This window comes from Candoia aspera, chromosome 14, assembly GCF_035149785.1.
Source record: "Candoia aspera isolate rCanAsp1 chromosome 14, rCanAsp1.hap2, whole genome shotgun sequence".
Lineage (NCBI taxonomy): Eukaryota > Metazoa > Chordata > Lepidosauria > Squamata > Boidae > Candoia > Candoia aspera.
Window position 1 is genome coordinate 588,249 of NC_086166.1, and position 23,739 is coordinate 611,987.

General features: G+C 55.0%; 2 protein-coding genes across 2 annotated transcripts in view; one reads left to right on the forward strand and one right to left on the reverse strand.

Annotated features, from left to right (window-relative positions):
• LOC134505338 (multidrug resistance-associated protein 1-like) overlaps positions 1–18,930 on the reverse strand; it is a 30,473-nt gene extending 11,543 nt beyond the window's left edge. The window contains exons 1-19 of the mRNA XM_063315005.1: positions 18,766–18,930; positions 13,154–13,330; positions 12,309–12,434; positions 11,920–12,057; positions 11,241–11,366; positions 9,277–9,338; positions 8,756–8,887; positions 7,388–7,615; positions 6,300–6,477; positions 5,139–5,300; positions 4,844–4,936; positions 4,253–4,456; positions 3,776–3,922; positions 2,948–3,035; positions 2,374–2,446; positions 2,033–2,159; positions 1,522–1,698; positions 1,113–1,280; positions 721–902 (exon numbers count right to left, since the gene is read on the reverse strand). Of these exons, the coding sequence (XP_063171075.1) occupies positions 721–902; positions 1,113–1,280; positions 1,522–1,698; positions 2,033–2,159; positions 2,374–2,446; positions 2,948–3,035; positions 3,776–3,922; positions 4,253–4,456; positions 4,844–4,936; positions 5,139–5,300; positions 6,300–6,477; positions 7,388–7,615; positions 8,756–8,887; positions 9,277–9,338; positions 11,241–11,366; positions 11,920–12,057; positions 12,309–12,434; positions 13,154–13,330; positions 18,766–18,816 (2,639 nt within the window). The 5' untranslated portion in view covers positions 18,817–18,930. The remainder of the gene's footprint in view (positions 1–720; positions 903–1,112; positions 1,281–1,521; positions 1,699–2,032; positions 2,160–2,373; positions 2,447–2,947; positions 3,036–3,775; positions 3,923–4,252; positions 4,457–4,843; positions 4,937–5,138; positions 5,301–6,299; positions 6,478–7,387; positions 7,616–8,755; positions 8,888–9,276; positions 9,339–11,240; positions 11,367–11,919; positions 12,058–12,308; positions 12,435–13,153; positions 13,331–18,765) is intronic.
• Positions 18,931–19,856: 926 nt separating this feature from the next.
• Positions 19,857–22,209, forward strand: CEP20 (centrosomal protein 20). The gene is made up of 5 exons (XM_063314999.1): positions 19,857–19,902; positions 20,066–20,263; positions 20,562–20,646; positions 21,095–21,231; positions 22,107–22,209. The coding sequence occupies exons 1-5, from the start codon at positions 19,875–19,877 to the stop codon at positions 22,181–22,183; spliced, it is 525 nt and encodes a 174-aa protein (XP_063171069.1). The 5' UTR covers positions 19,857–19,874; the 3' UTR covers positions 22,184–22,209.
• Positions 22,210–23,739: the final 1,530 nt, after the last annotated feature.

Here is a 23,739-nt window from a genome sequence, read left to right on the forward strand (position 1 = left end):
GTCAGCAACCCGTTCCTGGAGTGTTCTAAACAAGTGACCGGCAGACCAAGACTGCGGTGGAGGGAGCAGCTCAGGCCCCTGACTGGGGCCAAACAAGGTCTTTAGAATCCTGGCCAAGAACGAAAAGGCAATCCAAATTAGCTTTGGGACCAGCAAAGGAAGACGCGTTGCAAAACTAACCATGCCAGTGACATCAGATGAACTGGTCAAACTTTGCTGGCTTCCATCTAGGACAGTGTTTTCAAACTTGGCCACTTTAAGATGGGTGGCCTTCAACTCCCAGAATTCCCCAGCCAGCATGCTGGGAGTTGAAGGCCACCCATCTGAAAGTGGCCAAGGCTGAGAAACACTGGTCTAATAACTAAAACCCAACCATGATTCAACCATCACTGGAAAAGAACACACACACACACACGCCTTCCCATTCCACAGGAAGCAACAGACACACAGATAAGCAGATCGGCCATCTAAGGGGTCCACCGTCAAGACGGCATCGCTCGGTCCAACAGCAACTTCTCCCAGAGGACCACCCCTCCAGCACCCCCCAAGCAGGCAGGAGGGTGCTAACAGGGCGGGGAAACATCTGGAACGCAAGACCAGCACGCCACCAACGCCCCGGCGGGACAGGGGCTACGTCTGCTCCCGCCTGCCGTGCCTGCGCCCCGGCCAAGGTCTTGCCGGCAGTGGAAGCGGTTGGGGCATCCAGATGGCGCCAGGTGCTTGCCTTCCTCGGCCGCGTTCTGATCTGCCCCGGCGTACGTGCGCAGGAACTCCGCAAAGGCCTGGTCTTGCTGCAGCAGCTCTTGGTACGACCCCATCTCCGAGATTTTGCCTTCGGACAGCACGACGATCGTGTCCATCAGCGGCAGGTAACTGACCCCGTGGGTCACCAGAATCCGGGTCTGGGCAGAAAGGAACAGGCAAAACGCGGGACGTTGAGGCATCGAGAAACCTGCACATTTGCTGTGTCTGTGTCAGGCAACAAATGCAGTTTCTGATTTGGGTCATTTAATATTGCGGGGATGGTGAAAAGATCGATGGATGGCACAACCCTGCCCTCGAGTTATGGGAGGGCACAAAAAGTTCGTCCACAAGCTTTCCCACATGCATACTTTATTCTTCAGGATGCCCTTCGGCCCAATGACTTTGTCGAAAATGTGCTTCCCAACGTGAGCGTCCACCGCCGACAAGGGGTCGTCCAGCAAGTAAACGTCAGTGTCGGCATAGACAGCCCGGGCCAGGCTGACCCTCTGCTTCTGGCCGCCCGACAGGTTTACCCCCTGAGGGAGAGAGAGAGAGCAGGCGCCCTCAGGGTTGGGCAGTGGCAAGAGGGGCCATGGGGGGGGGGGTTTGCACCCAAGCGCGATCCAGGGGTTCCACAGAGGAGGAAAGGAGAGGGAAATGGCACCACACAGAGATTTTAATCTAGAGAAGTTTTGACATGGCCTGCAGGGAGGAGGGAACCCTCCAGAAGCAAGGGTGGGAGCCCCCTCGGACGGTGCTCACGGCTGCCTCAAGTACCTTTTCTCCAATCTCCGTCTGGTCTCCTGAAGGGAAGATCTCCAAGTCGGGCAGAAGGGCGCAGGCCTCGATCACCCGCTGGTAGGACCTCTCGTTCAGCTCCCGCCCAAATATGATGTTCTCCTGCAAGGTTGCGTTCTGGATCCAGGCTTGCTGAGGGACGTAAGCGACGGAGCCCTGCCGAGAGGGAGCCTGCTGCTGAGTTTCTCCGCCAGGGAACCCACGGCTGTCCAGATGTTGCTGATTTAAGATCCCAGTGTCTCCCCTCAGCTCAAGCCCCCTGCAGGCGGTCCCCGAGGAAGCGAGACCCCTCCCTGATTTGCCACCACAAGGAAGAGAACGGCTCAAGCCGAGGCAGGAGGTGCCCGCGGTTCTGCTGGTGGGGCCAAACAGCAGAGGTTGCCCCTCCCTCTGCCGGGCCGCCCGTCTTGGCCATCAAAGGACCGACACCGCCTTAGGGCCCCCCGAAGTGCCTCTGCCCATCCTGGGGGTTCCCACTTATCCAACATACCCTGAGAGAGACGTGCCCGTCCAGCTTCTCCATTTCTCCCAGAAGCGCCGACAAGAGAGAGGATTTGCCGCACCCAACCTGGCCCACCACGGCCACCAGGGACGAGTCCTGAATGGCAAGGTTAATGCTGGAAGGAAAGGGAGTGCCGACTCAGCCCTTGACCCCTGGAAAACCAGGGAGGCGAGTCTGCTTGACCCCTGGGGTGAAACGGGGGATCCCCAGAAATGTCAGCGAGACCCCAGGGACCCCAAGAGCCATCTGCTGGGGACCAGCTGGAGAGGCTTCTTGGAGACTGAAGGGCCAGAAGCAGCTGCGGGCAGGGGAGCAGAATCCAGTCGTACTTGCTCAGCACCGGGGGGTCAGTCCGCGACCAGCTGAAGGAGGCGCTCTTCACGTTGACGCTGTTGCCGCCCGCTGGCGAGTCCCAAAAGGAAAGGTGCATCTGAGCAGGGCAGTGGTGGAACAGGGCCACATCCACCAGAGGTGGGGGCCTGCTTGTCCTCCCCAGGGGAAGGCTTTCTGCCACACCAGTCCTCCGCCCCACCCTCTGGCCGCGGGAGTCTTCCCAGCTGCCGATGTATGCCATTTCAGACTTTTCTGGCATGCCATACACACCGCACTGCATTTTCAATAGCAAATGATGCCTTTTAACATCACCACCCCTCGGGGAGACGTGTGGCATGGAGAACGCATTCCTATCACACACTCTCTGGAGGCAGGACTCAACTCCCCCAATTCCAGCCACCGAAAGGCAGGAATTACAAGGCCAGCACGTCTGAACGTCCCAAACTGGGAACGCTGATGATGGTGCAGATGTTGACGCTTACAATGAGCCATGCTGAATATGAAGGAGGAGGGATCTGGCGGCTGCTACTGACACTAAGTGCCCCCTTTGTTGATAAATGCCAGACTCACCATTTTTGATGGCACTTCGGACAACGTTGTCTGGATCCAACTCTTCATGGGACAGGAACACGCGGAGACGCTTCAGGGAGACGCTGGCCTGGAGGGTCAATCCCAAAGATGGTGAGAGCAGAGGGATGCTCCATGCCCCCCCCATCCAGCCACCCCTCCTTCCCAAAGCGTGGTCCGATGATGCCTACAGCTGGTTGAACTCTCTGCTGCAGGATGAGATGGCAGCTCCCCCCCACTCCCCGAGGGCTCTGCACGAAAGTGGCGAAACTCAAGTGCTGCTGCCTGTCGATGGCTGACAGCCAGGAGATGGGAGACAGAGACAATGTGGCAGCTGTGAACAGCTCTCCCTTCGCTCTGCCTGCTGGGAAGCAGGAGGCTGGCCTGTCCAGCAAAGAACCAACCCCAATTCCCAGCCATTCCCTAAGCTTTATGTTATAAAAGGCCAACCACAAATTGACAGTTCAGAGTGTTCCTTTTCTTTCCTCATCAGTCACGTTTTTTCACAACCCCAACAGACAGGTTGAAATTCCGGGGCCGATGAGGGGTAGGCACTGTGGGTCGCCCACCCCTGGGGAAAGGCAGAATCCTAGAATCGTCACTTGGGAGGGACCTTAGAGGTTACCTAGAGCCAGCCCTGCTCAGTGCAGGGTTCACGAGAGACCTCCTGTGCTTGAAGACCCCCAAGGAAGGAGGACTCCCCCAGTCATAACTCCACCTGTCCACGCCATCAGGAGTCCCTCCTGATGCCTGGCCTGAACCTGCCCACGCCTGGGCCTAAGCCCTGGTGAGGGTCCTGCCCTCGCCAACAGCAGAGCTGAAAGAGCTTACTTGCACGATGCTGCTGACGACCATTGGAAGGATGTTGAGGGGGAACCGGAGGATGTTGAACAACGCCAGAGACACAAATGCCTTCTGGGCATCCAGGATGTTCTCTTCCGAAACGGTCACATAAACAGCAAAAGTGGACAAAGCAACCTAGGAACAAGCAGACCGGAGCAGGTCAGGGTGGAGCGCACGTCCTCCCAAAAGGAGGCAAGAGGAAGTCAAGCTCCAGGCCGCCGCAGGGTGGAAGCGGAGAAAGGACAAAGCCACAGTGCGGGGAAAAACCTCAGCTCAAATCTAGCAGCTCAGATTTTAGAATGGGGATGTGGTTATTTGAGCAGAACCTGAAAACAATCTTGGCCACTGCTGTGACGAGAAGAAAGACAATCACAGCGTGGAAGGCCGAGAGGTCTGTCCTCCGATGACCTGCCCAGCCACTCCTCTCTCCCTGCGAAGCCCCTAAAGGTTTCTGGAAACTCTCACCAGGAACGGGGCACACACCCAGGTGAAGGTGCCCATGGCCGCGAGGTAGGCGGATTTCTTGAGGACCTTCAGCTCCTCTTGCCGGATCTCCAGGACTTTCCGCTTGAAGGCCAGCTCCCAGGCATACAGTTTCAGCACTTTGATTCCGTTGAGGATTTCGTTCATCAGTTTAATCCGGCTGTCCTTACTCTTCATGTGAGCAACCTGGAGCCACCAGAAGCAAGTTAGGATACCCCTAGCCATGGCACGAAGCCCTGGGACACATCCTGTACTGGCTGCCACCTGCATTTTTGCAGCTCTGGGCTAGAACACGGAAGAGCCTGGCCCACAAGCCCTCTGGCCGTGTTGGGCTTGCTTCCCATAGCCTCCATGCTGTGGCCTGGGGATTCTGGGAACAGATATCCAGCACTCCCAAAGAGCACAGTTTGGGGATGCCTGCATTTCATTGGCGCTCAATGAAAATTGTTCTTGCATTTGAAAGGTGAAACCATGAAGGGCAGCTTCAAATGACCTAAACAAATCAAAATATAGGGGGAAACAGGCAGCGGGGCCTATTTGCAGAGGAAGAGTCCAGATGGCAGAGCCTCCCACCTGGTAGGTTTTGGTCTTCATTGCTATCACAGCGTTCACCGGGACCAGCAGCAACATGACAGCCACGCCCGCTAACACGGAGGGGCCTAAATTCTGAGGAGAAGAGGGTCATCAGACATCCCGATCCCAGGCCCGGTGGGCCAGTCACACTGCTCGGCCCCCTGGGAGGCATCGTGGGGTGCAAGAGATGCCCAGCCCCCTTGGACTTGGGGGAGCTCCCGCCCCCCTCAAAACTTCAGGCAAGGGAACCAACTTAGCTTGGCCACTCCCAAAGTGGCCTGGGTGCCGTCCCTACCTGCCACAGCAGATACAAAGCCAGCATCACTTGAAAGGGAGCAGACCACACCATGTTGATGTAGGTTGCCAAGTCCATAAACCGCTGGGCATCCACTGACATCAGGTTGACGATCTCCCCCACCGTGGAAGTCCTCCGTGCTGAATTGGTGATGACCAAGGCCTTGGCAGCAGAGACAGGACACAAGAGGCCGCTTAAGCACCAAGGGAGCCCACGACCAGCAGAACAACACAAGAACCCGGAAGCCAAACTCGGCTTCAGTGCCCGGATGTCCCGTTAGCCGAAACAGCCTTACGAAGACGCGCCTTGAGCTTATGCATCCCCGCGGGGGCTGCAGGGCTGCAACTGGGGTCTGTGTCACCTGGGGCAAACATGGATTCCATGCCCATTTTGGTGCCCCCCAGCGCTCATTTTGGCACCCCCCCAGTGCGGCGCCTGGGGCTGCACCGAGTTCCTTTGCTCCTTTTTGGATTTGGATTAGGGATGTTTCAGTTCAATTAGGTTTTACTAGGTTTTCAACATAGTTAAGATTAACCATGATTTAGGGCTTGGATATAGTGGTGGAGTTTCCCCGGCTTCATCACGTGGCCAGTCTGGAGGAGATGGAAAAACAGGGAGAGGCGTGCAAGAGCCAAGGGCACGTCTTTGTCTGGGGAGGACATGATGCCTTTATGTGCAAACGGAGCCACAGCGATGGGCAGCAAAGAAAGAATGTGACGCCTTCATGCCCGCAGTTCCTATAAGGGTCACCAAATGCTTCTGAAGTTAAATTAATTGCCACTGCTGCTGCAAGGGATTTGGGCAACTCACAGCTATGAAATGCACCCATTCTCCATGTAGCCACCCACCTCCCTATTTCAGGAAAGAAGTCTTTTAAAGTCAGTGTTGACCCAGACGCTTGCTAATAAAACAAGGGGGAGAGAGGTGGAGAAAAATGCCTCTTTGTCCCCAGGACAATTCCTGCATTGCAGGGCATTTCCTGCATTTGTTATCCAGAGTGTTTCTGTCTCAGCAGATAAGCAAGGCCACTTTACTCCCAGGGTGGAAGTCACTGAAAGGAGGGGGACAGCCTGTGGCTGCAGCTCCCAGCTGGGCTTGCCCAGGTGAGGAGAAAGACGCCATGCCCCCAGCGAAGGTGGCCGTCCGTTCCTGTCCCTGCACCTTTCGGTAGATGGCCCCGATGACCGCCGTCTTGAGCCTCATCCCCGTCACAAAGCAGATATGGAAATACTGGTGGAGGACCAGCGTCTGCAGGCCGGCTGAGACGAAGAGCAGCCCCGTGTACAGGAAGCCTTGCCAGCTGGGAGCACTTTTGTCTTTGACAAAGTTAATGAGCAACCTGGAAGGAGAAGGCAGATGGGTGGAGGGGCAGCTGCAGAAGGGAGGGATCGGTGGGATCGGCAACCCCGGCTTTGGGACTGGATGCCCGGCCCCGCTGGCCTGGCAAAACACCCTCTCCCTGCGAGACAGAGAACACAGAGCCCTGGGTCGACTGGAGCTTTTGAAACAAAAACAAACACACCCTCAAACCGTCTTGCTCTTTACCGCCAATGTTCAAAGCAGCAAAAAAACCACAACATAAAACAACTTGCAATTAATGTCATCAAAGGCCAGAGACGTTTGTAACGGGGGGGGGGGGTTCAGGTGGGAAAAGACAGAGACACAGACAGACACAACCCAATAAGCAAAAAGGCAACAGTCGTTTGGTGGGACTAAATCCAAGACTATCTCAGGTGAGATTTTAGTTATAAACACCCAACCAAGGTTTGGGGAACTTCCCATGGAGCCTTCTGCTCTTTCACCAAGGAGCAGAGTCAGCGCCTGGAGCCCCTCCCGGCTTTTCCTCCAACTAGCCAGATGGTTCTGCAGCACTCACACACCTCTCAAAACCAACCAAGGGATTGTCGGGATGTGACTTGATCCCAGCGCCATCTGGAAAGAGCCACCAGCATGTCTACACTATTGCAAGCTGATCACCAGCAGAGCCCAGATCAGCATCTAAGGGGTCTTAGCCACAGCAATTATACCTTCCTTCCCGATCTTGCCAGGGGAGGGACAGCAAGCCCCAGATCTCTGTACTTGGAGGTCTGATCTACGTGCAAACGGGCCACAGCTGGAACGCCAGGCTCAGCTTCCTAAAGTCATGGTACCAGTTGGCCATCAAGCCCAGCCACCCAGGAGGGGTCTCAGAAATGGGGCAATGTAACAGTCAAGCCCCCCATCGAGCAGCCTGAGAGCCCTGCGCTTACTTCAAGAGCTCGGGTCCCGTGAACATCATGAGGTCGTGGAAGGCCTTGAAGAGGAAGCTCATCAGGAAGTACGGCCCGAAGGTCTTGTAGAGCACCCTGAACAGCGAGGGCTCCCTGCTCCTGGCAGGCGGTCCCAGGATCAGGGCCTCTGCCTCTTCTGTCACGTCCGAACTGGAGTTGCTCAGCTTGGCCGGCTTCTTGGGCGAGTACAACATGGGGCTTGGAAGCCTGCAGAGCCAGAGGGGCACAGACATGGACGGTCGCTCTTCACTTGCAGAGACCTCTGTTGTATCGCTACACCAGCCTTTCTCAGCCTTGGCGACTTTAAGATGGGTGGACTTCAACTCCCAGAATTCCCCAGCCAGCTTTGCTGGGGAATTCTGGGAGCTGAAGTCCACCCATCTTAAAAGTCGCCATGGTTGAGAAACACTGCTCTACACAAACACCGGTTGATGTCACAATCGGCCCACAAAACGGGTCCTCAAAGCGAATCCAGGGCCGTCTCCTGTTTGGGATCAGGAGTTTTCCACACTTCGGGAGCACAGCCTGCCACATCACAACAGGTCCCCCGGCTGTGTCAGAGCCACAACTCCCAGAATTGCCAGCCAAGGTGGGAGTTGCATCCCCAATGCACCTAGAGAGCATCAGCCAGACAAAACTGTCACAATGTTTGCACTGAGCAAGAGCAAGGACCCTCCTCACACCCCAATTTGGCATTAGAAAATCTCAGGGGCTGTGCTGATCATTGCTGACTTAATTTAAAGGCCCCAAACTAAATGAGACCCCCCCTCCCAATACATCCAGGCAGAAGCAGGAGCTATAGGTGGTCCTTGCTTAACAATCACAGTTGGGACTGGCATTTTGGTTGCTAAGCGAAGCAGTCATTAAGTGAATCTGACCTAATCTTTACAACTTTTGCAGTGGTTGTTAAGTGAACCACTTGTTCGTTAAGCAAATCATGTAGTTCCCCATTGATTTTGTTAGCTGGGAAGGTTGAAAATGACAATCACGTGACCATGGGATGCTGTGATGGTCGTAAGTGCGAACTGGTTGCCAAGTGCCCAAATCGTGATCGCATGACTGTGGGAACGGTTGTAAGTGTGAGGACCGGTCATAAGTCATTTTTTTTCAGCACCATTGTAAGTTCGAACTGTCGCTCAACAAATGGCTGTTAAACGAGGACTACCTGTATTCACAGCACGGCCAACCTTTACCCACAAAACTTTTGATGTTCTCTGTGAAAGGAGTGGCACTGAAGAGTAAGATAGCAAATAAGAAAAAGAACGTATCTGTACAAATTTGACAAGCATCGCAACAGAAGCGAGCCCTCTTGAAGCTCCCGCATCTTCAAAGCAGAGCGACACATACCTCTGAGCCCGGCCGTATTCCTGGGCCCAGCTGTCAGCCAGGCCAGGCACCACTTCCTCCGACGTGTCTTCCTTGTTTAGAGACCACAAATCTTTTGCTTCCAATGGCTGCCGGTACCCCTGAATCATCAGCCTAAGGGGAAGGAGATGTTTTGGCCTCACGGAGTTACACCAAACGGCTGCAGATACCCCACTGGGAACTCTCCCCCCAACGAGCAAAAGCCCCGGTAATCTCAGCAGGGCGTCCGCTCAGAGAAACCAGGCCTGAGCACTGCAAAACCACCATCCGATCCCTTGCAGGGTGAAACAGCGCCATGGAGATGCACGCAGCTTTGGCCCCCGAAGGGCCAGCAGGCTCAGCCAGCTTCCCCAGCCGGGTGCCCTTCAGCTAAGTTGTACTACAACTCCCAGAATCCCCAGCCATTGTGACCCCCAAGGAGGTTCAGTCCCCAGTCAGCTATGAGGCCTCAGCTTGGAGAATGCAGGGGTAGCTCACTTCTAGGGAAATATCTGTTTTCTTACCCAGAGATCCACCAAAACGTGATCTTGGAGAGGAAGGAAGCACTGGACTCTGGGCAGGGATTCTGGCGGGAAAAGGATTCGCCCGATTATCAAGGGTTTCGCATCACCAGCTTCTAATCACCTTCAGACCGCTGGGGAGGGAGGGAAGGAAGCGGGACGGCTGCGTTCGCATCCCCGGCTCGGCTAAAGACCGGACAGACTGGCTGGCACTAACCTTGGTTGGGCTTCTTTGGCTGAGCATGTTGTGGAACGCAGCCGTCGGATAGCTTACGGCTCAGGGGAGTTTGCAAACTCAACAATGGGCTGTTTCAGCCACAAGGTTAAGGGGTGAGGTGGACGCAGCAACTGCGTTCAGAGGAGCATGTGGGGAGGTGTGCACTCCCACGCCTGCGCTCCCATGCCAAGGACTTCCAGCCCGCATTCTGTTTAGTAAAGGTAAAGGTTTCCCTTGACGTAAAGTCCAGTCAAATCCGACTCTAGGGGGCGGTGCTCATCTCCGTTTCTAAGCCATGGAGCCGGTGTTGTCATAGACACTTCCGGGTCATATGGCCAGCATGACGACTCGGAACGCCGTTACCTTCCCGCCGAAGCGGTACCTATTGATCTACTCACATTTTGCATGTTTTCGAACTGCTAGGTGAGCAGGAGCTGGGACGAGCAACGGGAGCTCACCCCGCCACGCGGTTTCGAACCGCCGACCTTCCGATCGGCAGCTCAGCGGTTTAACCCGCAGCGCCACCGCGTCCCGCATTCTGTTTAGAAGGCATTAAATTAAATTTAATGCATGCTTGCATGAGACGGCAAATCTCCCTGGTCCCGAGCCTGCATTTCTATGCTTTGTGTGCTTCTGACAGGCCAGGGCAGAACCTTTTACAAAATCAGTTTCTCCGCTGTCCTGACCCCCCCAGAATCACCTTCCTAGACCCACTGAGCATCTCTGCCAAAGGAGCAATGGGAGCACAGAGCAGCTCTTTGTGGGTGTCCCTGTGAATCACCAGCATGGGGAGCTGTTCCAGCCAATCCCCCGAGTGGGAGGTGGGGGCCAAAAAAAGGGGAAGGGGCTTTTTTCTGCCAGGCTGCTGGCAGACACGTGACTAAGTGTCAGAACAAGACTCTGATCTGCTTGGAGGACTCAACAAGGTCGAAAAACATTACTAGTTCACCTTATGAAGCCGAGAGCTGATTATTCAAACTTTGCTGCGTACAACGAAGAAGGGGAAGTGCCCTCTGGGGCTTCAGGGGCAAATGCCACCTAGGGTATGCTTATTTTCATAGTCTGATGCCAACAGGATCCACTCTCAGCCAGTTATCCATCTTCCTTCTGTTTTTATGGGGCAGAATCTGCAGCTGGAGCCCAGCAGAGCAAAGCCAGGACTCACCTGGGGCCTGGGTGGCTGCCAGCTGCATCATACTCTAAAAATAGCCCACAACTGGGAGCAGAATTAGGGCTCAAGGACACGGTGCAAGAGGATTATGGCAGGAATCTGAAGAATCAGGCTGAGTGCAGAAGCAGACAAGGAGGCCGGTCGGACACTCCTGAAATCTGAGCGTTCCCCAACAGCAGGCGTTCACCCTGAACCCTTCACAATGGAAAGAGATTCCTTCTGCGCAAAAAGCTGCCTGAACAACCCTACAATTCCTGTCTCTTCTCCACAGTCCTCCCTCTGATTTTGGAACCTCAGGTTTGATTCAGAGCCATACAAAACTTTCCACATTTATTTGTGGAAATAAAAAGGAACAAAATGATCTTTTGAATTAAAAAAGAACCCAAACCACAGCCAATATTTCAGCCAACAATCGTGGTGCAGGCTGGAAACTCAAGCAATGGAGTTTGAAAAAATGGTCCAGAATAGATAAAATTGTTTACATACAATCAGACAAAAGGTTAAAAAGCAGTTTGGTTAAGCAAAGACATTGCTGGCCCAAGTATTACGCATTCAGCCAATGGCCGTGGCAATACCTACAGGAACTTGAACGTCTTCTGAAAACAAAGGTGGACGTTCTGGGAAACAGGAGAGAATAAACTGTATCAGCACCAAAGTGAAGTAGATATAGAAAGTGGTATAGCGAAAGACGTCAATTTCTGCATCCTAGAAAGGGGAACAAGAGCGCTGTCAGTGAAGTTCATGAAATCCCTTGTGGTTGGGAGAATGTCAGCTCCCTCTTCCCCTTATGATAGAATTCATGGTCATCCAACAAAACTGATCAAAAAGAAATAAAAACAGAACGTGGAAGGACTGACCTACTGCCTAATCAGTTGAGGGAACTCCCTGCTACAAGATGCGAGGGGGCTTGCAGAACGAGGTGACTCTAAAATTGTGCTTCACCCACCTCGCTGAGAGCTTCAGTTTGAACAGCCATGTGGGGAATTCTTCAAATGATTATCAGGGAAAGGACCGCTGCCAGCTTTGGCACCCACCGCCGGCCACGGGGTGGGCAGAAGGGTCTTTCTGAGATGGCTTGGCCAATCACAGCAAGGCTGGGGTTAGACTTTCAAATGAAACCAAACAGGCCAATTTAGTGGCTCTAAAACTACGGAGGAGAGAGCATTTAATGCATCATTAACCCGAGGCTCAATCATTAAGCTGCCCCTGCAGCCTCCCAAGGATTCTGCCCACATGCCAGGCAGCAGCTGCCTCTCACCGGGTTGGAAGCGTGCATCGTTTTGGATCTGAACGTTACGATGGCGCACAGGAATGCAATCAACCAGAACAGGAGCATCACTCCTGAGGACTGGACTCCTTTCATCCTCTCGTGTTGTATCAAAAATGTGGCAAGCAGCTGCAGACAGGGAAGTCAAAGTGCAGACTGTTACTGTCCATGGAGGCTCGCGGAGCGAGAGCTCTCCTCCTGGACCACAGCCACTCACCCCATGCCAGAACATGTGAGATCTGAGATTTGCAAGACATCATTTGCTTTCCAAGGGAACCTTCCAGCCCTGTTATAAACATCACAGCCTGCTTCAGCCGTGCTAAGGAAGTTTCATGGTTAAAACCACGCAGAGGCAAATAACCAAAGTTACTTTCACTTACCATCGTTATGCCCAGAATTGTAGGACTGACTAAAAAAACTGGAGCTCGTACAATGTTGCGATTTCTTTCCCAGAAAGAGTAGAAAAGGTCTGCCCAGCAGACAAGCCACAGTAAGAGGCCCAAGGTCTGAAACGCAAGGAGGGCGTTTTTCAAGATAGGGTCTGTGCGTTTGCTTGACGCCCACCTTTCTCCCCAAGCAAGCATGGAAAGAGGCGAGGAGGATTCCAGGCACTCAAGGGCTAAAACCCAGATGGGTAGAACCTGTGCTAAAATTAATCCTAACCCCGATTCCCCTTTGCAAGCCTGACGTGGGAGACCCGTCTCTGCAGGTTTCCAAACGCTGAGGCGCCGGCGTGGGCCAGAGTCACTCCTCAGAAGCCCATTCTGGCCCCATCTCCCCCAGACTGGCCACCGTGACTTGGGCTTCCAAGAGGGAAGCGGCCCGTGGTCTAAATCGCAGCGCCCTCGGGGTGGGTCTGGCTGGGCATGTTGGGCCTGCCTGGCCTGAAAACCTGCAGCGAGGTCTCCCGGAAGGAATGGCGCACCAGGCCATGCCAACCCCCGGGCAGGCGGATTTCCAGCAGGAGCCTCCCTGGGGGGGTCAGGCTCCCTCATCACATCCCCCCCCCCCCCCCGGTGGAGACGGAACGGTGGAAGAAGCGGCTGCGGAGGCGCCCTATTTCTTCCCCAGCCTGGAAGGTTCCTGTCTTGCGGTTTACCAGTGATGCGTCTGGAGAGATGCTCACACTGCATCTTTGTGACCCCCCGAGCCCTAAAGGGCACGGGTGCGTCTCCACAGGTGCACGCAAAAAGAGCCCCGTCCAGCCCAACTCGTGCCCACTCACCGTTTTGGCTTTGTTGAGATGAGACATTTGGATGTAGCCCCGGCCATGGCGGCGGAGGTAGGCGAAGTAGAGGGGGAAGCTCACCCAGAGGAAAAGGCAGGGGGTCCAGGCGAGGGCCGTGTTCTGGAAGCACGGGGTAAAATCTGGGCGCTCCGTGTGCCAGGTCAGGTTCCAGTCCTGCGGAAGGCGGAGAAGTCAGGTGGGGAAAGGGCCTGGGGCTGCCTCGGCAGGGAGGGCCCGGCCAGGCTTGCTCCCTGCTGCGCCTGCCTCAGGCTGTGCATCGCTTTCAGTTACCCCACTCCAGCTGGGAATGCCAATTGACTTGGCCCCGACATCGAGGTAGCCTTGAAGTCTGCCCCATTTTGGAAGAAGCTGTCCCACATCTGCTCGGGGGCACCTGCTGTAAGGTGCCCTCCTACCGACCCCCTTCAGTTCCCATGTAGCTCTGCTCCCAAAGAAATGCCTGTGAACTGGCAAAGTACAGCTCCCCAACCCACCCCCAGGCAACTCCACAGTGCCTCCTTCAGGGTCGCCTCTCCTGAAAGGCCAGGGTGTGGGCCCCGCTACTCCGCAGGGATGGGAACAGCCTGAATGGGGGCGTGGGGGAAGCCTTGTTGCCCCTCCTCGGCGGCACCACCTGTGTTTGTAACACTCCTTTTCTTTTCAGCAATCCCCAAAATGCCGTAAGATTAGCTCAGCTCTCTCGGTGGCCTCTCCAGAACCCTGGCAGAGATTAACAACTATTTTTAATTACAAGAGGAGGGTGGCAATGGGGAAGCTATTTTAATGGCAAAAGATCTCACCAATTTAGGAACAGCTAAGTGAAGTGGGAAGCCAGGCCACGGGGAACTGGTCCAGCCTGTCGAAGGGGCTTTTTGAAAGCCCCCCACAGCCTGACTTTTTCCCTGATCCACACCACCTGCAGCTTCTGTAAGACAGGGTCAATTTTTTTTTTCTAACCCTTCCCAAATTAAAGCCAAAACATGCACAGCATCCACATCAAGCCGATTAGTTGGGGCAGAATTCCAGCTCTTTTGGGAAAAGATTTGAGCAATCCTGCTGGTCTCACGTAATTGCTCATCACAAAAATGGGGGTGGTGGCAGGGATCACCCCAAATCTCCTTAAATGAGAGAGAATTCTAAAGACAGGGCTAGGTGAACCACGAAACCGTAGAAGGGCAGGGCAGGAACGCCAAGGAAAGGGCACACTGGCACAATCCGCAGTCGGTGCACAATGCAGAGGGAGGAAGTGCCTTGCAAAATCTCATTTCTTGGCAGCTCACAACGCCTCTGAGGAGTTGACCAGAACAAGGAGAAAGTGCGTCAGGCTGGCTAGCTTCTCGGGGGTGACCTGAAGTGACTTCGGAGTAACTTCCCAGACACCAAATTTAGCAAAGCATTTCACACCCATTACCAGAGGCGGTGGCAGCTCATCACCCTCCCCCAAGCTGCTGCTTCACAATTAAGGCAAGGATGAGTCAGGAACCCAGCAGGGCACCTCCCTCTGCCCACCAGGGCCACAAACACCCGCGGGGAACTCAAGCAGCCCAGTGGCCTTGTCCTGCCCCAAATGACAAGCCCTCATGCGCAGCGCCAGCCCCCAAGCCAGGAGCCTGGCAGCACCTTTTCCGGCTGACCCCTACACAGCTCTCCTGGCCACGCTCCCTTTCCCACTGGGTCAGCTGACAGCACTTTCAGCAAGCAAAGCCACACAAGGCAAATGCTGCTGGTCGCACAGCTCTCCGGGTTAAAGTGGCCAACCCCTTGAAAGCACAACCAATAATTAGGGCCCGCTGGCCAGCTGTGCCAACTTGGGTTTGTTTTGCAAAGGCCTCTGAACTAAAGCCCCCAAACAACAAGTTTATTTACTTTATTTATTTCTCACATTTCTTCATGGCCCATCTCACCAAGCGACAAACACCTGTAAATTGTGTTTGGCCTGAAATTGTTTTGTCTAAAATGCACTAAACAAGAGTCGGTGCTCCTGTAATGTCATACTCTGGCTAGTCAGAGCTGTGATCTATTGAAATGCAGTATCTGGCAGACAAAACAAGTTTAACTGTAAAAAAACAGGAAGCTGGAACGCATGGCAAAACTTTTAAAGCAGCAGATTAGCAGAGTCCTTTTCTCATAACAACAACTTGTGTGCCCCTTAATATTACACAAGTTGCGGACAGTCAACATTCCTGGAATGTGGATAATTTGAAGGCTGAGCTTCTGTTCCTCCATGTCTCACTTTTGACACGGGGGTTCACCTGCCACTCTGAAAGCAAACGCAAATGCCCATCCCAACCAAGATTTCTCAGAATTTGGAAGAATCTGATTGTTATTCATCTTTTACTTCGCAAAGCCAAGATTCTGAAATTGTTGGCACAGTACAGAAGCACAAAAGTATCCACTCAAATACCTAAAAAATGACACCATTTTTTCCAGGACAGTCAGAAGGCATGCCATTCAATCATTAGGGTGAGACCAGGCAAACCAAAACGCTCAAAAACTGTTTTTTCAGCCTTGAATTCCAAGGATACAAAGCGGAAAGAAACACCATACAAGGACCCTTAATTTCCACAAGGACCGAACCTGCTGTGCACAATCTCCAGCAGGCTAGGAGGTCCCTTTCCTTTCAAGTTCTGTGCCGAAAGGAGAATTCTGCTCCTTGCCGCTTCCCATAACTGGAAAATGGCTTATTTATTCATTTATTCATTCAATCCCGCCTTTATTATTTTTATAAATAACTCAAGGCAGCGAACATACCAAATACTCCTTCCTCCTATTTTCCCCAACCTGCACGCCCGAAGTAAATTCTAGGATTTGTCATCTACTATGTTATATATTATATATTGTATATTGTATATCATATATTATTATTATTGTATTATATTATTTTCTTTCCCTTTATTATTTTTATAAATAACTCAAAGTGGCAAACATGCCTAATACTCCTCCCTCTTTTCCCCACAACAACAACCCTGTGAGGTGGGTTGGGCTGAGAGAGAGGGACTGGCCCAAGGGCACCCAGCTGGCTTTCATGCCTAAGGCGGGACTAGAACTCACCACCTCCTGGTCTCTAGCCCGTTGCCTTAACCACTAGACCAAACTGGCTCAACCAAACTTGTTTTCTGAACAGCGGGAAGCAGGCACATGGCCTCGACCCCGGGTAAGGGAAGCCATGCATTTTCTATCCTGCAGCCTGGCTCCCGAGCAACTGGGGCACGTTCCATTCAAAGTCCCAGGAAAGTGACTCTGTGGGAGAAGGAACATTCCACATTTAGATCAGGATCTGGGATTGGAGGAAAACAGAGCGACTGAGCCATCAAGCAAATGAAGCCCTTAGAGCAGTGTTCCTCAGCCTTGGCCACTTTAAGATGGGTGGACTTCAACTCCCAGAATTCCCTAGCAAGCATGGCTGGCTAGAGAATTCTGGGAGTTGAAGTCCACCCATCTTAAAGAGGCCAAGGCTGAGGAACAGCGTTAGAGCAATGCTGAAAGCAGTTTCCCATCTCTCGGCCACCCTGGAGGCAGATGGAATGCACCAGTCCAGCGGCTTTTCTTTAACGTTGATCACTCAACCATTTGATTACACCTTGGACCAAGTCTGGCCAGGGCAGATATTTTTAACACAGTTGCTGGTCCAGGGGGAATTACCGTTTTTTCCCCATTAACTCTCTCACTGTAAACAAACACTGAGCACAATCCCTTGGCAACGAGCTATTTTCCTGCTTCAAGCACAGTGAATCCTTGCAGGTCAAGACACGCAGGAAGGCAAATGCCAGCTGCTTTCTGGGGTACTGCTGAAGGTGCCATGTTCAAAGCCCACAGCAGTAGCTAAGGGATGGGGGGTGGGCGAGCCAGGCACTGGGAGAATCAGTGGGCTGGCTGGCGAGGAAGAAGGGGAAGGCAAAGGGTGAGGGCACCAGCCTCACCTCGTGCCTCCTAAGACCCTCCTGGGTTTCAATTTGAGCAAAGCCCAGAAGATCCAAAATGTTCCAGGATTTGGGTCTGCAAAATTCACAGAATGCAACATGTTTCTTTTGTGTGTGTGTGTGTGTGAATCTGTTTTGTGCACACTCCTAAATTTACAGCGATACATTCTCTGAAGGTGAAAACTGGGCAACTTGGCACCCAAATGTATATGTATTGCATGACTGCCTGCAAACCAAGCAGCTGCTAATAGTCCTGACTGGCTTCAGGGCAGAGGTGGAGAGAGGCCAAGAAAGAGCAGCCAATGCCACGGGCGTAGGGACAAGGGATGGGCGGAGCAGCTTGGGCGAAGGGTGTAACCCAGCAGCGCTGAGCATCTGCTTTGCCTGCAGGAGGGGCCAGGCTCAGTCCCCAGACCCCAGGCAAGAGGGAATCAACACAGCAGCAGCAAGAGGCTGTCTTTTACCTACAGGGCCAAACCCACTGGTGGGCCAGGCTCTTGACCTGGGCAGAGGCACCATCATGGTTGGGAAAGGCTGGCACACTACTTCTCAGCCCCTCCTTCCAGCAGTGGGCAAGCAGGGGACTGCAGGAGGGCACAATGCCACGCTTCTTCTGCACCCAACGCAGGAGGCTCCGCCAGCCCCTTTGGCCCTTCCTCCACCATTCTTCATCCCAGTTCCTGATGCCCCCCCCCAACACCTCATCTCTGTCTTCACAGAGGGCCTTGGAAGAGCACGGTCCACCCTTGCAATACGCGGCTCACACCCTGCCAACCCACGCAGCCTTTGAGAAACAACAAACCCGCTAGGCTGCCGGGACGCCCTGCTCCCGGGAAGCGTGCCCAGCCCTGCCTTTCCACGCTGAAACCCAATCTGGGCCAGAGAAAAAGCAGCCCAGGAGAAACACTTTTTCTTCCTTGCAAAGAGCGGCTGGAACAAGCGCTGTGGCGAAGAGGAGCGATTTTTCCGGCTCCTGAGCTTGGCCTCTGCTGCCCCGCGCGTCACCCGGTTACATAAGCGCGCCAGTCCGCGTGCGGGAGGCGACGCTCCGGGGCACCGGCCGAACGCCTCGGCCGCCGAGGCTCTAGAGAGGCGCCCGGGCAAGTTTACCGGGATGCAGAAAGTTCGCGGCGCCCCGAAGCAGACCTGGGGCTCTGCTGCCGGGGAGAGGACGGCAGGCAGCCGCATCCACCCGCTCCCAAATGACCCGGGCACCGGCCCCCCGGAGCGGAGCCCGCGCCCTGCCCCGCTCTGGGCCGTCAGACGCACTTCCCGGGCTCGGGAGGACGCGCCGGGAGCCCAGCCCGCCGCCCCCGAGACCTCCGCCGCTCCAGTCAGGGCGGCGGCCTTCCGCGCGCTCCTTCCAGGAAGCAGCCCCCAAGGGCGGCAGAGCGGGGAGGGGGCTCTGATCCCACGGCAAGTCAGCTTTCGGGCGGGGGGCAGCCCTCGCGCCCGGCCTCCCGGACCAAAGCAGGTCCGCGCTGAGCAGCAGCAGCAGCAGCAGCAGCAGCGCCGCGCGCCTCCCGGGACCCCCCGCCCGCCGCCAGTCCCGCCGAGGCGGCGCATCCCGGAGCGGAGTGCGCGCCCTGCCCTGCCCTGCCCTGCCCGCCGGGGCCGCGTGGCCGGACCCCGCTCGCGCCTGCGCCTCCGCCCCCGGCCGGCGGGGGGCACCGCCCGGCCGCCTCTTACCCAGAACGGCGCGGAGCCGGCGGGGCCGCTGCAGAGCCGGGGGGCGCCCATGGAGCCGCCAGCCGGGAGGAGGAGGCGGCGGCAAGCGCTGCTCCCGGCCACCCCGGGCCCCTCGCAGGCGCAGCAGATGGTCGGCGGAAGGCAGGAAGAGGGCGGAGCGGCTGGCGGGGGGGCGGGCGCTGATTGGGCGCGGTGCGGCAGCCTCGGAGCCCGGCTCGGTGCGACGCGGGAGGGACCCGGCCGGCCTCGTCGGGGGAGGTCGCGGGCAGCCCCTGCAAGCCGGCTCAGGCGCCTCGCGCATCCCTCCCAGGGCTTCCCCCCCGGCCCCAGGCGGGGCTCGCGGCCAGCCCGCCCCTGCACGTGGCGCCTCCCGTCCGGTCGGGGGTCCCTTCCACCGAGCGCCAGGTCGGACCCCTGCCGGCGTCCCGGCCCCGCATCCCCCCCGACGCTGCTGCCAAGGCGCGCGTGCGCCCCCGTCCCCGGCTACAGGGCCGCCTTCCTCGCCCGCCACCCAAAATCCGGGAGCGGCGGGCGAGGAGCGTCTCACGTCGCCGAGGCGAACCGGGGCTTGGAAGGGGGAGACCGACGGCGCAGCTGCCCGCCCCCATCCCTGGAGGAAACGGCGCCCTCGGCTCAAGGACCCCCCAGGGAACGCGGCCTGCGGAAAGGCCTTCGGGCCCCGCGAGAGCTTTTTCGGGGCGGCGGGCCCTTCCTCCCGGGGGCCGGGCTGGGGGGCTCGGAGGGCAGCCTGGGCGCTGGAAAGGAGGGCGCCGCTCCGCTCATTGAAAGAGCTGCCCCCCCGGCAGATCTCCCGGCTGCGGCTGAAGCGCGGGGGCCGCCGCCTCTCCGCCCCCGGCTGGCCCCCCCGCTCGCCCTCCGCCTCTGGCGGGCGCCGCGCGTCGGGCGGGGGGAGTCCGGGCAGCGCCTCCAGGGGGCGCCCGCGAGCGGGCGCGGGGCCTGGGCGCGCTGACTCAGCGTCCGCCGCCGTCGCTGCTGAGTCAGCCTCCGCCGCGATTGGCCGGGCGCGGGCCAATGGGGGTGAAGGGCGGGCTTCGGCGGCTCCGGTCCGCCCTGCGTCGCAATCCGGGAAACCGCCCCCGCCCCCCAAGATGGCGACCGTCGCCGAGCTGAAAGCGGGTAACGGCGGCGCGGCGGCTTCTCCCCTTCTCGGCGGCGCGGCGCGGCCGGGGCCCTCCTTGCTCGGCCCCCCCGCGCGACGGGCAGGGATGCTGGGGAGGGGCGGGCGGAGGGCCGCGGCGGGGCTGCCCCTGTTGAACGGCGCCCCCCCTGTCTCCGGCAGCCCTGAAGGACGCGCTGGCGAGGAGCGGGGCGCTTGGGCAGGTGCGGGCCCGCGTCCGGGCCGAGGTCTTCGCCGTGCTGGACGACCCGGGCGAGCCGCGCCCCGCCGTCCCCCGCGAGACCCTCCTGCTGAACGAGCTCATCCGCGAGTACCTGCAGTTCCACCGGTACAGCTCCAGCGCCTCCGTGTTCCTGGCCGGTGAGGGCTCCTTCCTCCTGCAGCCCGGCGGGCGAGGCGGGGACTCGGGGGACCCCCTGAGACCGGGAGGGGGCCCGAGAGGTCATCCATCCGACCCCTGGGCCCACCAGGCGGGCCAGAGCAGCACACCGACCCCCGGGGAGGCCGCAGCTGCTCTGGGAAGAGGCGCCGCCCCCCGTGGCTCCGGGCAGCCCCTGGACATCCCAGACTGGAGGAGCCCTCAGCCCCCTTTCGCCAGGGAAAAGGTCGCCCTCCTGACTCTCGGCGCAAACCGAGCGGCCTCTCTCCTGTGTTGCAGAGTCCGGCCAGCCCGAAATCCCCCTGGGCCGGGAATTCCTCGCTAACGAGCTCAATATCGTGGAAGAGCCCAGCAGCAGATCCGTGTAAGATCCACGAGCGCCTCTCTTGAGGTTTTCCCCCTTGTTGGAACGTTGACCGAGTCTCAGCCCCAATCCCAAATCATTTGCGCCAGGCAGGCAGTTGTAAGTGGTCTTTGTGGTCTGACTAAAAGCAACCATTTTTCCAGCGACACCCACGTGTTTCTGGAGTTTGTTCACATTAGCATCTGGCTGGATCTTGTGCTTCGGAGGCTGGTAAATATGTCCAAATACCCTTCTTGAGAATGCTCTGGTGGGATAAATCCTATTGGATTGGGAGAGCTTTATTGCCGATTACGCTCAACCCCTTGTGTCGTATTTCCTTCCCACTGGGCGTCTCTGGAAGTCCCTTGCAGGCCCCACTGAAGTGGGGAGCTGCAAAGGAGCCCTTCCATGTAGTGCTGCACATTCCTCCCCCTCTTTAAGTATCGGAATTTTTTCTCTCTCTTGACAGGCCACTTTTGTATGGAATTCTAACCCAGCTGTTACGTGGCAGTGAAAAGACGGTCCCCCACATGTTCCCCAGAGCCCCGTCTTTGTCGTGTTCAAAGTGGACTGTCAGCAAGCCATCCCACCAAAGGAGCCAAACGGGTACAGTATATGTGAATCAAGAAACATGAAAATAATAATAGTAATAACAGCAACAACAACAACAACTTATTAAACATATTTGTTGCCTGACTGCCGATGACTCTAGGCAGCTCACAACAATCAAACAAAGTAAAATCAACAAAAGGTAAAAGATGGCCAGCGCGATGAAACAAGCGGCATCCCTCTCCCTCGCCAAAGGCCCGGTGAAGAGCCAGATCTTCATGGCTCTTCTAAACAAGAGCAGAGTGGGGGGAAATCCGAGTCTTGGGGGGGGGCTTGTTCCAGAGGGCAGGTATTGCTACAGAGAAGGCACGCTTCCACGGTGCCAATAGATGACATTGTTTAATCGAAGGAACCCAGAGCGCACCAGCCCTGCAGGATCAGATCAGCTTGGCAGATGCCATGGGATGTGCTAGACATTCCAGGAAAAAGAAATTGCTGTGCAGATCCTCAAAAATGCACATCAGTGGAGCAGTCTGGGTTGTGAGACCCCACTTAATAGGAGTGATGCATGCCTACCTGTTTGGTTCTTCTCTCCCTGTGGCTTTAAAATATCTCCTGCTAGCTGGTTTGAGTTCAGTGGGACTTAGATCCAAGTCATGGTTCATGGTTTTGCAGAATTGGTGTAACAGGACTGTTCTTAGCCCTGGCAGACGGGGCATGGGATGCCCTCAGGGCAGATCTCTTGTATGAACTGAAGTTAAGAGGCCAAGAATTGTGCATGAGCTCAGCAGCGCACTTCTGTCCCTGGAAGAGGAAATGGCCCCGCACTATAGAAGAGCGATTGGTTAATCTTTCTTGGGCTCACCGTGCTGCAGTCTCTACCTGGATGCTGATGCACCAGCCGCTTACAGAGCCTTTATCTTAATTTTCAGAAACCGTTCCAGAGTCCGGACACGTGGCTGGGGTGAGACTTGAAGATATGTGGGATTCACAGGGCATCCATAAGTGAAATAAAGAACTGCAAGTTTTTTTTTATGAGTAGCAGCTGTTTATATTTGTTATTGTATGAATCTCCTTTTTCTTTCCTATAAAAGTGGTTGATTCAAAAGGGCCAGAATCATTTATACACTTAATGCTTCTTTCAGCTGGTGTTGGGTCGTCAGTTATTTATAATTTTTAGTTACTTGCTGAAGTTTTACTCTGTCTATTTCTTCAACTATCAAAGCAACTTACAACACTAGGAAAAATATGCAATTTTTTTTAAAAAAAGAATTAAAAGTAAAAATAGACAGGGAAGTAACAGGGAAAGCTTTGACAAAAGGGATGTATTTTTACCATGTTCCCATAGATTGCAAAACTGGGCACACGTCTTGAGCATGTGCCCATTTTCAGTAGAACTTCAGAAATTGCTCTAAAGGACTGAACCTCACTGATTGGGAACTAGAGGAATTGTGAAATGGAATCGAAGAAGTTGTTAATGGATGAATATGAAAAGTGACTGCCAAAGACCAAGAAACAGAAGAAAGCAAACTTATTAGAAGGGGGGGGGGGTTGCCCAAGAAGAGAAGAAGAATCAAAGCCAAGAAAGACAAAGGAACCTAACAAAGAATTTCAGAGAGATACTAAAGAGACAAAAAGCAGTATTGCAACGAAGGACTAGGAATAAGAGACATTGCTGATGCAGGCTGGATAATTGAGAGGCCCAAAGAATACCGAAAAAGTCTGTATGTGTTTTATTGATGGCAAAAAGGACTTCAGTTGTGTCAATTAAGTCAAGCTGTGAAATGTCCTTGGGGAAATGGGGATCCCAGAACATCTCATTGTCTTGCGCAAAACCTACACACAGGAAGCCACAGTGGATGGAACATGGCAAAAAAGACTGGCTCCAGGTTAGCAAAGGACAGCAGCAAGGCTGTATCCTCCCCCCTTATTTATTCAGCTGATCTGCTGAATTTATATTGATGGAGCCTGGTTTGGAAGGAAATGGGTGTGGTTTTAGAATTGGAGGAACAAGCATCAATAATCTGTGCTAATGACACTACTCTGGTAGCTGAAAATGCAAATGATCTGCAGGCTTTAGTAATGAAAGGGAGCACAGTGAAAAAATGACTTAGATTAAATTTGAAGCAGACCAAACTAATGACAGGCACAGCAACCAACCTTAGAATTGAAGACATTGAAGAGATGGACAGCTTCTGCCTTTTAGCATCAACTGTCAACAGCAAAGGAACCCACAGTCAGGAAATGCGCTGTAGACTAGCTTTTGGTAGATATTCAGACCCCATAATGTATCTATACAAGCAAGAAACTGTAGGCAATGGTTTTCCCTGTGACACTCTATGGAAGTGAAAGCTGGACTTTGAAGAAGCAGGACAGAAAGGGTATTGATGCTTTCGAACACTGGTGTTGGAGAAGACTCCTGAGAATGCCATGGTCAGTCAAGAAACAAACAAATGGATCACAGAACAATCAGTCCAGAGTTCCCACTTGAGGTAGAAACGCCTAGGCTCAAGTTGCCGTATTTTGCACAGCACGCGTTATGCAAAGACCTACTTCTAAGTCCAT